The sequence below is a fragment of the Ranitomeya variabilis genome, chromosome 3 (assembly GCF_051348905.1).
Source record: "Ranitomeya variabilis isolate aRanVar5 chromosome 3, aRanVar5.hap1, whole genome shotgun sequence".
Lineage (NCBI taxonomy): Eukaryota > Metazoa > Chordata > Amphibia > Anura > Dendrobatidae > Ranitomeya > Ranitomeya variabilis.
In genome coordinates, this window is record NC_135234.1 from 761,639,940 (window position 1) to 761,653,563 (window position 13,624).

Genomic DNA, 13,624 nt, shown 5'->3' on the forward strand with positions numbered 1-13,624 from the left:
ATTAGATACACGGCTCAGCAGACGGTATCACACAGGAGAGGATTAGATACACAGCTCAGCGGTCAGTATCACACAGGATAGGATTAGATACACGGCTCAGCAGACAGTATCACACAGGATAGGATAGGATTAGATACACGGCTCAGCAGACAGTATCACACAGGATAGGATAGGATTAGATACACAGCTCAGCAGACAGTATCACACAGGATATGATAGGATTAGATACACGGCTCAGCAGACAGTATCACACAGGAGAGGATTAGATACACAGCTCAGCAGTCAGTACCACACAGGATAGGATTAGATACACGGCTCAGCAGACAGTATCACACAGGAGAGGATTAGATACACAGCTCAGCAGTCAGTATCACACAGGAGAGGATTAGATACACGGCTCAGCAGTCAGTATCACACAGGAGAGGATTAGATACACAGCTCAGCGGTCAGTATCACACAGGATAGGATTAGATACACGGCTCAGCAGACAGTATCACACAGGATAGGATAGGATTAGATACACGGCTCAGCAGACAGTATCACACAGGATAGGATAGGATTAGATACACAGCTCAGCAGACAGTATCACACAGGATATGATAGGATTAGATACACGGCTCAGCAGACAGTATCACACTACAGCATTAGATACACGGCTCAGAGCCCTCAGTCTGGAGATGTTGCTCTGTACAGGGCCACAGGTGACGCCGTTTGCCAGGTCCTCCCAGCACGTTCCGCTCTATCCCTCCCCTCGCACATCTCTATGGTTTCCCCGATTACTCTGCAGTGAACCACAGAGTGGAGTCTGAGGTTAGAGCGGCCGCGCGGTGCTTTGTGGGATAGGTGTGTGATTCCTCCAGGCCGCGCACAGCAGTGTGGAGCGGCGGCCGCCTGTGTGTCTCCCGGTAGTCAGCGCGCCCCCTGGTGAGGGGAGGATTCCGGGTCATCCCGGTGCTTCCCCTCCCCCCACCAACGAAAAACCGTTACATAAGGAAAATGCCGAATTTCTGCGCAGCCCCGAACTGCACCCGGAAGAGCACCCAGTCCGACCTGGCGTTCTTCAGATTCCCGCGGGACCCGGGCCGGTGAGAGGCGCTCCTGACCGTGCGGGGGTGGGGGGTGTCCTCAGTGTCGGGGTCCTCTGCCGTATATTTGGGGGGGCATCTTTTCTACATCTGTGAGTTAGGGCCCAGTGATGAGACCCCCGCCTTCTCCACACTTGGGGCCCCTCCTCTGTCCTTTATGTGTGATGGCTGATAACAGAGAGCAATAGCCTGTGTTCCCAGCAGCCCCCCGTACATGGCCGATGTCTCCGGACCCCGCGGTCACCTCGGGGGGCATCGCCCTTTATGATCGATTGGTCACATGATCTGCTGTCATAGCGGAATATTCGGGGGTCCGGAGTGCTGCCCGGCCATTATTGGATTTTTTGTTTCACCTTTTATTAATCAGATCCTTATCTGGACCCTCGCCCCTGCGATCAGTGGGGTGAGGGGCTTCTCGTCAGACCCCCATATAAATCGGCCGGCGGCTCTCCCAACCCGAGCCTGACCGCTTCATGGCTCTCTATGGGTCAGGAGAGCCGCCGGCCGGTGCGACCATGGCGGTGCGACCTCGGTGACTGCGCCGTTTACCCCACCGACACCCTGCACTGATACATTGTAACAAACAAGAGGGTCCTGGGTGGATACAATAGTAACAAGGTCCCATCCCTTTGAGACGGTTTCCATTCATTGGATGGAAGCAGAGGTCTTGAAACTTATACGTTTAGACAAAACGTCTGTTATTTTTTTATTATTATTATTTTTTATTTTTTTGAATGTTTTTATTTTTTTGCCCTTTTTTTTATTTATTTTTTTACTTTACATATGAGGGTTTTAGCTTTTCTTTTTACTGTATAATGTGACGAAAAACAGGAAAAATAATTCCACATAGGATGAAATAGTGAAAAAAACCCTCAATTCCACCATTGAGTTTTATTACTACAGCCGTAAAAATTGCCCAGTGATGTGATTCCCGAGTAGCACCAGTACAGCAATGCCAAACAGATAGATATATATATATATATATATATATATATATATATATATATATATATATATATATATATTTTACGTTTTAGTGGTTTTACAAATTTCTAGATTTTTTTTTTTTTAAAGAAAAAATTGGTTTGTCGCTATATATTTGTTTTTTTTGGAAGTGCATCTGAACAGCAAGGTGGATTGCTGTTGAGGGGAGATAGAGAGAAAAAAAAAATCTATAAATCTTCAGCACAGCGAGTGTGACCTGAGCATAAGTGTGAACGGCGGTAAGTGTGTGACTTGTGATTCAGTGACTTTGGAATCAGGGAGTTTCCAAGGGAGGAATTGCTTCTGTTTTTTTTTTTTTTTTTTTAATACTTTGTATTTATTTTTAATTAACGTTTCTGTGTGGTGCAATCCCCATTAGGAAATGTGCTCCACAATTGTTAATGCCATCCAGTGTACATCTTGCCACATGTATGCAGTCCTTGATCAGCCGGTCGAGGGTGCATACTGCTGTGCGAGATGTGAGCACATTGTGCATTTGGAAACCCAGATACTGGATCTAAATGTGCAGCTGGCAACACTGAGATCCATAGACAATATGGAGAGGAGTCTTCTGCTCACAGAGCAGACGCTCAATGGGATAGATGAGGAGGGGGATAGTAGGATGGAGCTGCAGGACAGTGTGGCAGTTAGCTGGGTGACAGATAGAAGGCGGGGTAGAGGGAATAGTGCCAGGGAGGCTAGTCCTGATCTGGCACACCCCAATAAGTTTGCTAAGTTGGCAGATGAGGGGGGTGCCAGTACAGGGGTAGCACTGCTGCAGCCAGGCATGTCCTCTGAAAGCCGGAGGAGTGACTGCTCCAGTAAGGAGGGAAATAGGAGAGCAGGGCAGGCCAGACAGGTGCTGGTAGTGGGGGACTCAATTATTAGGGGAACAGATAGGGCAATCTGTCACAAAGACAGGGATCGTCGGACGGTGTGCTGCCTACCTGGCGCTCGAGTCCGACACATCGCTGATCGGGTGGACAGATTACTGGGAGGGGCTGGTGAGGACCCAGCAGTCATGGTGCACATTGGCACAAATGACAAAGTTAGAGGTAGGTGGAAGGTCCTTAAAGATGATTTCAGGGAATTAGGCTGCAAGCTGAAAGCAAGGACCTCCAACGTGGTATTTTCTGAAATACTGCCTGTACCACGTGCCACGCCAGAGAGGCAACGGGAGATTAGGGAGGTTAATAAGTGGCTCAAGAATTGGTGTAGGAAGGAGGGGTTTGGGTTCCTGCAGAACTGGGCCGACTTCTCAGTTGGCTACAGGCTCTACGCTAGGGACGGGCTGCACCTCAATGGGGAAGGTGCAGCTGTGCTGGGGGAGAAAATGGTTAGAAGGTTGGAGGAGTGTTTAAACTAGGGATTGGGGGGGAGGGTATTCATTTTATAGGTGGGGAAGATAGTGCAGATAGAGACCTGGGCACAAATAAGGAAGTTGGGGGTGGCGGAGGCATGGGGGGTGGGGTTAGAACAGTTAGTAATTTAAGAAAGAATAGAGGTGCAGAGAGGAACATCAAGTTCATGTATACTAATGCCAGAAGCCTCGCCAACAAAATGGACGAATTAGAACTAATGTTGTGGGAACATAATTATGACATGGTGGGGATATCTGAAACATGGCTGGATGAGAGCCATGACTGGGCTGTTAACTTGCAGGGCTATAGCCTGTTCAGAAATGACCGTACAGATAAGCGAGGGGGAGGGATGTGTCTATATGTAAAATCATCCTTAAAACCCATCCTGCGTGATAATATAGGTGAATCTAATGAAAATGTAGAGTCCCTGTGGGTGGAGATAAGGGGAGGGGGAAAAAATAATAAATTACTGATAGGGGTTTGTTATAAATCTCCAAAACTAATGGAAGCAATGGAGAATATCCTCGTAAAGCAAATAGATGAAGCTGCGACTCAAGGAGAAGTCATTATTATGGGGGACTTCAACTACCCTGAAATAGATTGGGGAACAGAAACCTGCAGTTCCAGCAAAGGTAATCGGTTTTTGACAACTATGAGAGACAATTACCTCTGACAACTGGTTCAGGACCCAACAAGGAGGGGGGCACTGCTAGACCTAATATTAACCAACAGGCCAGACCGCATATCAAATATAAGGGTTGGGGGTCACTTGGGGAATAGTGATCACAAAATAATAAGTTTTCATGTAACCTTTAATAAGATGGGTAGTAGGGGGGTGACAAGGACACTAAACTTCAGGAGGGCAAATTTCCAACGGATGAGAGAGGATCTTGGTGCAATTAACTGGGACGATATCCTGAGACACAAAAATACACAAAGAAAATGGGAGACGTTTATTACCATCCTGGATAGGACCTGTGCACAGTATATACCGTATGGGAATAAACATACTAGAAATAGGAGGAAACCAATATGGCTAAATAGAGCTGTAAGGGGCGCAATAAGGGACAAAAAGAAAGCATTTAGAGAATTAAAGGAAGTAGGTAGTGAGGAGGCATTAAATAAATACAGAAAATTACATAAATTCTGTAAAAAGCAAATCAAGGCAGCAAAGATTGAGACAGAGAGACTCATTGCCAGAAAGAGCAAAAATAATCCCAAAATATTCTTTAACTACATAAATAGTAAGAAACTAAAAAATGATAGTGTTGGCCCTCTTAAAAATAATCTGGGGGAAATGGTGGATGAGGATGAGGAAAAAGCCAATATGCTAAATGACTTTTTTTCATCAGTATTTACAAAAGAAAATCCCATGGCGACAATATGACTAGTGATAATAATTCCCCATTAAATGTCACCTGCTTAACCCAGCAGGAAGTACAGCGGCGTCTAAAAATAACTAAAATTGACAAATCTCCGGGCCCGGATGGGATACACCCCCGAGTACTGCAGGAACTAAGTACAGTCATTGATAGACCATTATTTTTAATCTTTAAAGACTCCATAATAACAGGGTCTGTACCACAGGACTGGCGTATAGCAAATGTGGTGCCAATATTCAAAAAAGGGGCAAAAACTGAACTCGGAAATTATAGGCCAGTAAGCTTAACCTCTACTGTGGGTAAAATCCTGGAGGGCATTCTAAGGGATGCTATACTGGAGTATCTGAAGAGGAATAACCTCATGACCCAGTATCAGCACGGGTTTACTATGGACAGGTCCTGTCAGACTAATTTGATCAGCTTCTATGAAGAGGTAAGTTCCGGACTGGACCAAGGGAACCCAGTGGACGTAGTATATATGGACTTTTCCAAAGCTTTTGATACGGTGCCACACAAAAGGTTGTTACATAAAATGAGAGTAATGGGGATAGGGGAAAATATGTGTAAGTGGGTTGAGAGCTGGCTCAGGGATAGGAAACAAAGGGTGGTTATTAATGGAGCACACTCAGACTGGGTCACGGTTAGCAGTGGGGTACCACAGGGGTCAGTATTGGGCCCTCTTCTTTTTAACATATTTATTAATGACCTTGTAGGGGGCATTCAGAGTAGAATTTCAATATTTGCAGATGACACTAAACTCTGCAGGGTAATCAATACAGGGGAGGACAATTTTATATTACAGGATGATTTATGTAAACTAGAAGCTTGGGCTGATAAATGGCAAATGAGCTTTAATGGGGATAAATGTAAGGTCATGCACTTAGGTAGAAGTAATAAGATGTATAACTATGTGCTTAATTCTAAAACTCTGGGCAAAACCGTCAATGAAAAAGACCTGGGTGTATGGGTGGATGACAAACTCATATTCAGTGGCCAGTGTCAGGCAGCTGCTACAAAGGCAAATAAAATAATGGGATGTATTAAAAGAGGCATAGATGCTCATGAGGAGAACATAATTTTACCTCTATACAAGTCACTAGTGAGACCACACTTAGAATACTGTGCACAGTTCTGGTCTCTGGTGTATAAGAAAGACATAGCTGAACTGGAGCGGGTGCAGAGAAGAGCGACCAAGGTTATTAGAGGACTGGGGGGTCTGCAATACCAAGATAGGTTATTACACTTGGGGCTATTTAGTTTGGAAAAACGAAGACTAAGGGGTGATCTTATGTTAATGTATAAATATATGAGGGGACAGTACAAAGACCTGTCTGGTGATCTTTTTAATCATAGACCTGAGACAGGGACAAGGGGGCATCCTCTACGTCTGGAGGAAAGAAGGTTTAAGCATAATAACAGACGCGGATTCTTTACTGTAAGAGCAGTGAGACTATGGAACTCTCTGCCGTATGATGTTGTAATGAGTGATTCATTAATTAAATTTAAGAGGGGACTGGATACCTTTCTGGAAAAGTATAATGTTACAGGGTATATACACTAGATTCCTTGATAAGGCGTTGATCCAGGGAACTAGTCTGATTGCCGTATGTGGAGTCGGGAAGGAATTTTTTTCCCCATGGTGGAGTTAGGCTACGTTCACATTTGCGGTCAGCGCCGCAGCGTCGGGCGCCGCAGCGTCGCCGCATGCGTCATGCGCCCCTATATTTAACATGGGGGCGCATGGACATGCGTTGTGCTGCGTTTTGCGCCGCATGGCCGCAAGCGTTGGACGCAAGAAACGCATCAAGTTGCATTTTTTTTGCGTCCAACTTTCGGCCAAAAAGGACGCATGCGGCGCAAAACGCAGCGTTTTAGCGTGCGTTTGCCGCGTTTTTGTTTGCGTTGTGCGCTGCGGCGCCGACGCTGCGGCGCACAACGCAAATGTAAACGTAGCCTTACTCTTTGCCACATGGGTTTTTTTTGCCTTCCCCTGGATCAACATGTTAGGGCATGTTAGGTTAGGCTATGGGTTGAACTAGATGGACTTGCAGTCTTCCTTCAACCTTAATAACTATGTAACTATGTAACTATTTTCTGAGACCCTAAAGTTTTTAATTATTTTAAGGTCCACGAAGATGTTTTGTTCTTTTTTTGTTTGTTTTCTTTTTGTGCAAAACTGGACTTATTATTTTGGGGATAAACATGGTATTTTTTAAATTCTTTATGGTGTGAAATGTTATCTTTATTTTTTTTGATCAGACTTTTATGGATGCAGCAATACAGGTTTTTGTTTGTTTTTTTTTCTTCTCACTTTCTGAGAGGTAAATGATGGATGGGGTGATTTTATTCATTTTTTTTTCAATAGTTTTTTCAGTTTTTCTCCTATTTTATTTCAATTTTTTACATTTTTTTTCATTTTGTGGTGTTAATTTATTTTTTGCTATTTTAATTTCAATGCAGTTTACATTTTTTATTTTAATTTTTTTTTTTAATCATTCATTTTGTAGGTGTCAGAAGTGGGTGGAGAAATGTTTTTTACATTTTTTTCAGTTTTTCTCTTCTATTTTATTTCAAAACGTTTTACTTTTTTTTTTTTTTGTTTTCATTTTGTGGGGTAATTTTATTTTTTGCTATTTTAATTTCAATGCAGTTTACATTTTTATTTATTTATTTTTTTTTTGTATTTGAATCATTTATTTTGCAGGTGTCAGAAGTGGGTGGAGAACTGTCGGAGATATGATTTGGAGGACAAGACCCCCGATCAGCTGAACAAGCACTACAGATTATGCGCCCAGCACTTTGAGGACTCTATGATCTGCAGAAGTGTGAGTACCAGGCAATCTGCGCACAAGCCACTAGCCCGAGATGAGTTTGATTTCCGTGAGGTCACAATAAACTCGCATTACACCATGCCGCTACAATATAATCCCTAGTGGAGCGCAGCTGCAGTGTAAAGCATGGAGCTATCGAGCAACAGCTTGCGCCACTAATGAGACCAGAGGAAGATTTCGGTTCAGACTTTGATTACGCAGCTAAGCACGAGTCACTTATAGCTGTACAATAAATGAGCAGTGCTGCAATATAAAGCAAGGAGAGACGGCGCTGACACAGGAGGTGCATTGCATTGTACCTACAGTAGAGAATGCAGCAAAGATTTAAGCTTATTCTTAGGATAGATCACCAATATCCGATCAGTGGGGGTGCGACACTTGTCGGGGTACTACCCACCCGCTATTAATTAGATCGATGTGCAGTACCTGGCGATGGAGCTGTCCTGTGCAGCACAAAAACTGATCGTCGGGGGTACCGGGTGTCATATCCCACCGATGAGACATTGGTGACCTCTCCTAAGGATAAGCCATCCGTGTTAAAGTCCTGGACAACCCCTTTAACAACTTGGGATTTTTCGGTTTTGTATTTTCATTTTTTTTTTTTGCGCCCCTTCTTCCCAGAGCCATAATGTTTTTATTTTTCCTTCAATATGGCCGTTTGTAGGCTTGTTTTTTGCGGGACTAGTTGTACTTTTGAACATCACCATTGATTTTACCATATAGTGTAGTAGAAAACTGGGAACAAAATACCAAGTGCGATGAAATTGCAAAAAAAAAGTTCGATTCTACAATATTTTTTTTTTCTCATTACGCCTTTTACCAATTGGATTAATTTTATATATTGATAGATCGGGCGATTCTGAACACGGCGACACAAAATGTGTGTATTTTTTTTTAATTATTTTATTTTGAATGGGGCAAAAAGGGGGGGGGGTGATTGGAACTTTTTAAAATGTGTTGTTTTTTTTTCCTACTTCTTACTTTAATAACATCCTTAGGAGACATCTGATCACTTGTGCTATACATAGCGGGGCTTCAGCTGTGCTGTATGTAGCAAAGATCATCTGCTATGAGCGCCGGCCACTGGGCAGCACTCATAGCAGATCGGCAATGACAAGCATGGGGGTCTCCTGCAGACCCCCGGTTGATCATATGGGGTGCCGATGAGCAAGGTTAATGGCGCGATCATGTTAAATGCTGCTGTCGGAGATTGAGAGCGGTATCTAACATGTTAACAGCTGCGGGTGAATCTCGATTCCACCCACTGCTGTTATTGGCACAGGAGCCTGCATCAAAAGGGGAGACAGGACATGTCGTGGAGGGGTTAATCAGTGATACATCTCTTAAATTGGCTGTGCCAAGTATTAGTCATGGCCAAAAGTGTTGGCACCCTTGAAATTGTTCCATAAAATGAAGTATTTCTTCTAGAAAATTATTGCAGTTACACATGTCTTGTTATACACAGGTTTATTTCCTTTGTGTGTATTGGAACAACACAAAAAAATAGAGGATAAAAAGGCAAATTGGACATAAATTCACACAAAACCACAAAATGGTCTGGACAAAATGTTGGCCCCCTCAGTATAATATTTGGTCACCCCCTTTGGAGTAAATAACTGCAGTCTGTCACTTCCTATAACCATCCACAAGCTTCTTACTCCTCTCAGCTGGGATCTTGGACGACTCTTCTATCACAATCTGCTCCCGGTCTCTCATATTTCACCTTCTCCCAATAGAAATTGTAAGATCTCTCCACTGGTGATCAATGGGATTTAGATTTAGATCCGGACTCATTGCTGCGGACTCCACCTCAGAACTCTCCAGCCCTTTGTTTCCATTCATTTCTGGCGGCTTCTTGAAGTGTTTCAGGTCATTATACTGCTGTAAAACTCATTACCTAGGACACAAACCCAACTTTCTGACACTGGGCACTACATTGCCACCCAAAATCCTTTGGTAATCTTCAGATTTCATGATGCCTTGCACATAGTCAAAGCACCCAGTGCCAAAGGATCCAAAACAACCCCAAAACATCTTTGAACCTCCACCATATTTGACTGTAGGTGCTGTGTTTTCTTTGTAGGCCTCATTCCGTTTTCAGTAATCAGTAGAAAGATGTGCTTTACCAAAAAGCTCTCTCTGTCTCATCCGTCCACAAGACACTTTCCCAGAAGGATTTTGGCTTACTGATGTACATTTTGGCAAACTTCAGTCTTAACATTTTTATGTCTCTGTGTCAGCAGTGGGGTCCTCCTGGGTCTCCTGCCATAGCATTTCATTTCATTCACATGTGGATAGATAGTTCACACTGACATGCCCCCTGAGCCTGCAGGAAGCTTGAATTTCTTTGGACCTGGATTGGGGCTGCTGATCCGCCATCCGGACTATCCTGAATTACAACATTTCATCATTTTTCCTCTGCCGTCCACATCCAGGGAGATTAGCTACAGTGCCATCGGTTGTAAACTTCTTATGTTGCACCCTGTGGACAAAAGGAACATCCAGATCTCTGGAGATGAACTTATAACCTTGAGATTGTGGATATTTTTCAACAATTTTGGTTCTCAAGTCCTCAGACCATTCTCTTCTCCTCTTTCTGTTCTCCATGCTTCACACACAATGCAAAGATTGAGTCACCTTCTCTCCTTTTTATCTGGTTTCAGGTGTGATTTTCATATTGTCCACGCCTGTTACTTGCCACAGGTGATTTTGAACGAGCAGCAGATGCTTGAAGCAAAGTTGTTTACCCACAGTTTTAGAAAGATGCCAACAATTTTGGGGTTGTGTGTTAAATTGTCAAATTTGCCTATTTTTCTCTTTTTTTTTTTTTGTGTTGTTCCAATACACACAAAGGAAATAATCATGTGTAATTGTAATAATTTTCTGAGAGAAATACTTCATTTTCTGGAACAATTTCAAGGGTGCCAACACTTTCAGCCATGACTGTGTGTATGAGATCTCTTATTGATATTTGGGGGTCGCCGGAGGTCATCCTGAGAATGAGGCTCTGCATTCTCTATGGGACGGCCAGAAATTGCTGGACACAGCAGTGTCATAGAGGATAGATGGAGTAGAGGTGCACATGCTCGACTCTGTAGAGCCTAGTTCTTAGTGATCAGTAAGTTACCCCTTATCCTATCAATATGGAATCTCACATAATCCTGGTACAATCCCTTACCAGTATTAGAAAAACATGGCTACGTAAAAAAAAAAAAAACAGCTCCACCACCTGTTTTCATGTTGAGTGTGATATTGCAGCTCAGCACCTTTCACTTTAGCTGAGCTGCAATACCAGACCAGACCCGTGTCACACTCACGCCCTGACTGGTGGGCATGAGCTCGGGGGGTTTGTGGCCCCACTATGCCAACAAACCAGACTACCCTGGAAGGGGCGTGACTATGACAGCTGCCTTGGTCTTCACTGGAACCTCTGATGGTGAGGTCAGGCTTGTGCGGCAGGCAGCTGCCAGGTGCTACTCCAGGGTGGTGTCTGGCTGTGGCTGCTGATCCCACTTGGAGAACAGGAACACTAGGACAGGTGCCAGGTATCAGGCAGGACTGGCAGAAGAACATGGCTGAAACTCAGACAAGTGGGCTGGCAGGTACGGCAGAGACACAGGGCTGGCAGGTACGGCAGAGACACAGGGCTGGCAGGTACGGCAGAGACACAGGGCTGGCAGGTACGGCAGAGACACAGGGCTGGCAGGTACGGCAGAGACACAGGGCTGGCAGGTACGGCAGAGACACAGGGCTGGCAGGCACGGCAGAGGCACAGGGCTGGCAGGCACGGCAGAGGCACAGGGCTGGCAGGCACGGCAGAGGCACAGGGCTGGCAGGCACGGCAGAGGCACAGGGCTGGCAGGCACGGCAGAGGCACAGGGCTGGCAGGCACGGCAGAGGCACAGGGCTGGCAGGCACGGCAGAGGCACAGGGCTGGCAGGCACGGCAGAGGCACAGGGCTGGCAGGCACGGCAGAGGCACAGGGCTGGCAGGCACGGCAGAGGCACAGGGCTGGCAGGCACGGCAGAGGCACAGGGCTGGCAGGCACGGCAGAGGCACAGGGCTGGCAGGCACGGCAGAGGCACAGGGCTGGCAGGCACGGCAGAGGCACAGGGCTGGCAGGCACGGCAGAGGCACAGGGCTGGCAGGCACGGCAGAGGCACAGGGCTGGCAGGCACGGCAGAGGCACAGGGCTGGCAGGCACGGCAGAGGCACAGGGCTGGCAGGCACGGCAGAGGCACAGGGCTGGCAGGCACGGCAGAGGCACAGGGCTGGCAGGCACGGTGTATGAAGGTGTGGTGTATGAAGGAACAGGTTGGGACCTGTTCATACAGGAGATGCAGGTACGGAAACAAGCAGGAAGGAATGGAGTGGGAAGGAACAGGTTGGGACCTGTTCACACAGGAAGAGAACCACAAGGCTGCAGATAGGAGCGGTAGAGCAGCAAGAGAGAGAGCAGCAACAGAAGCTAAGCAGAGCGGAACCGCAAGGAATGCAGAGAGGAGCTTCAGCAAGAGGTCTCTGCAGGAGCAGAGCAAAGTAGAATGGAGCAGAGCCGCAGGAGTGCGGAGCAGAGGCAAAGCTGCAAGAGAGCGGAGCCCAGGCAAAGTCACAAGGGTTCAGAGCAGGCAGAGCCGCAAGAGTGCGGAGCATAAGCAGATGGAGAACACAAGGAAAGACACAGCAGGGAAGGAAGCCACAGACAAGGAGACAGAGATAGGACTAAGTTCAGACAAGGTAATGGAACAAGACAAGGAACAAGAACAAAGACACAGGGACCAGGATATTCTGCCTCCTGGAGGGCGGACAACAAGATCAAGGCAAGAACAGAGAAAAGCCTCCAGAGAGAGAGTAACACAGAGCAAGGCCTGGCAAACTCAGCAGCTAAACACAAACTGAGCTAACACATTGCACAGGCCCAGACCACTGGGTGGAGCTGCACTATATACTGGAGGCCTCTTGGTAATTGGTCAGGAACAGATTAGACAGATGCACCTGATTCCTATAAGAACCAGAGAGTTGTGGCGCCGCCCCCCTATGCACACAGCCAGGAAGCATGCAGAGACACAGAATATGGAGCTGGCAAGAAACAGAAACCACAACATGACCTGGAGCAGTGGGTAAGATAGTGTGAGAGATGAGAGGCCATGCCGTGATGCCAGCAGAGTTGTTACAACCAGCAGATGGCGGTGTTTATTTGCCAAAAGACAGATATTTATACTCCTGAACAATCCCTTTAATTTAGCGGTCAGCAACCTACGTCCCTTCTGCCATTGTGAAACTACAACTCCCAGTGTGCTCTAATTGCAGCGGGCTGCCACTAGTTGCTGACAGTCGCCTTAATCCTGCATCCATGCATAAGCTACATAGATTTATCCAGTCGGCCTCATCCAACGTTAGCACTGCGGTGACTCGTGGCCATTGTGGCATTATGTCTGTAGCACATGTGCCATCAGCATCTGAGATCTCCTAGGGCAGCACGGTGGCTCAGTGGTTAGCACCGCAGCGCAAGGAGCTTGTATGTTCTCCCCGTGTTCGGTGGGTTTCTTCCAGGTTCTCCATTCATCGGGGACAGCGATGATAATGTCTGTACAGCGCTGCGGAATATAAGCAAAGCATAATGATAATATCCTAAGGGTGCCCCTATGCATCAGATGAGGGGTGACACACGGATTTTAGAGGACGAGTTGAAATCCAACGTGCCTGATCTCCACATCTGAGCGCTAATGACGTGGCATCCGTCGGCCATTTGCCAGGTATCCGCATATTAATTGGAAAAGGATGATACCTGCTGATAGCTGCCACGTACTACCAGTCGCCCCCCAATGTGGAATCGACGCGCCTGAGAGCCCTCCTGTGTGAATGTTTAGAACACCAAGAAGGAGGGCAGGGGGTCCCTAATATTAGGAAATGTGGGTCCCTAATAACGGGCAGGGGGATCATAATAGGAGGGGAGGTGAGGGGGTCCCTAATAAGGGGCA

The 13,624-nt window shown here is 46.2% G+C and overlaps 1 protein-coding gene across 2 annotated transcripts in view; it reads left to right on the plus strand.

Moving 5' to 3' along the window:
- The first annotated feature begins 785 nt into the window (after positions 1 to 785).
- THAP12 (THAP domain containing 12) overlaps positions 786 to 13,624 on the plus strand; it is a 33,533-nt gene continuing 20,694 nt past the window's right edge. For both annotated transcript variants that reach the window (XM_077298730.1, XM_077298731.1), the window contains exons 1-2: positions 786 to 1,085; positions 7,517 to 7,637. In XM_077298730.1, the coding sequence (XP_077154845.1) occupies positions 997 to 1,085; positions 7,517 to 7,637 (210 nt within the window). In that variant the 5' untranslated portion in view covers positions 786 to 996. The remainder of the gene's footprint in view (positions 1,086 to 7,516; positions 7,638 to 13,624) is intronic.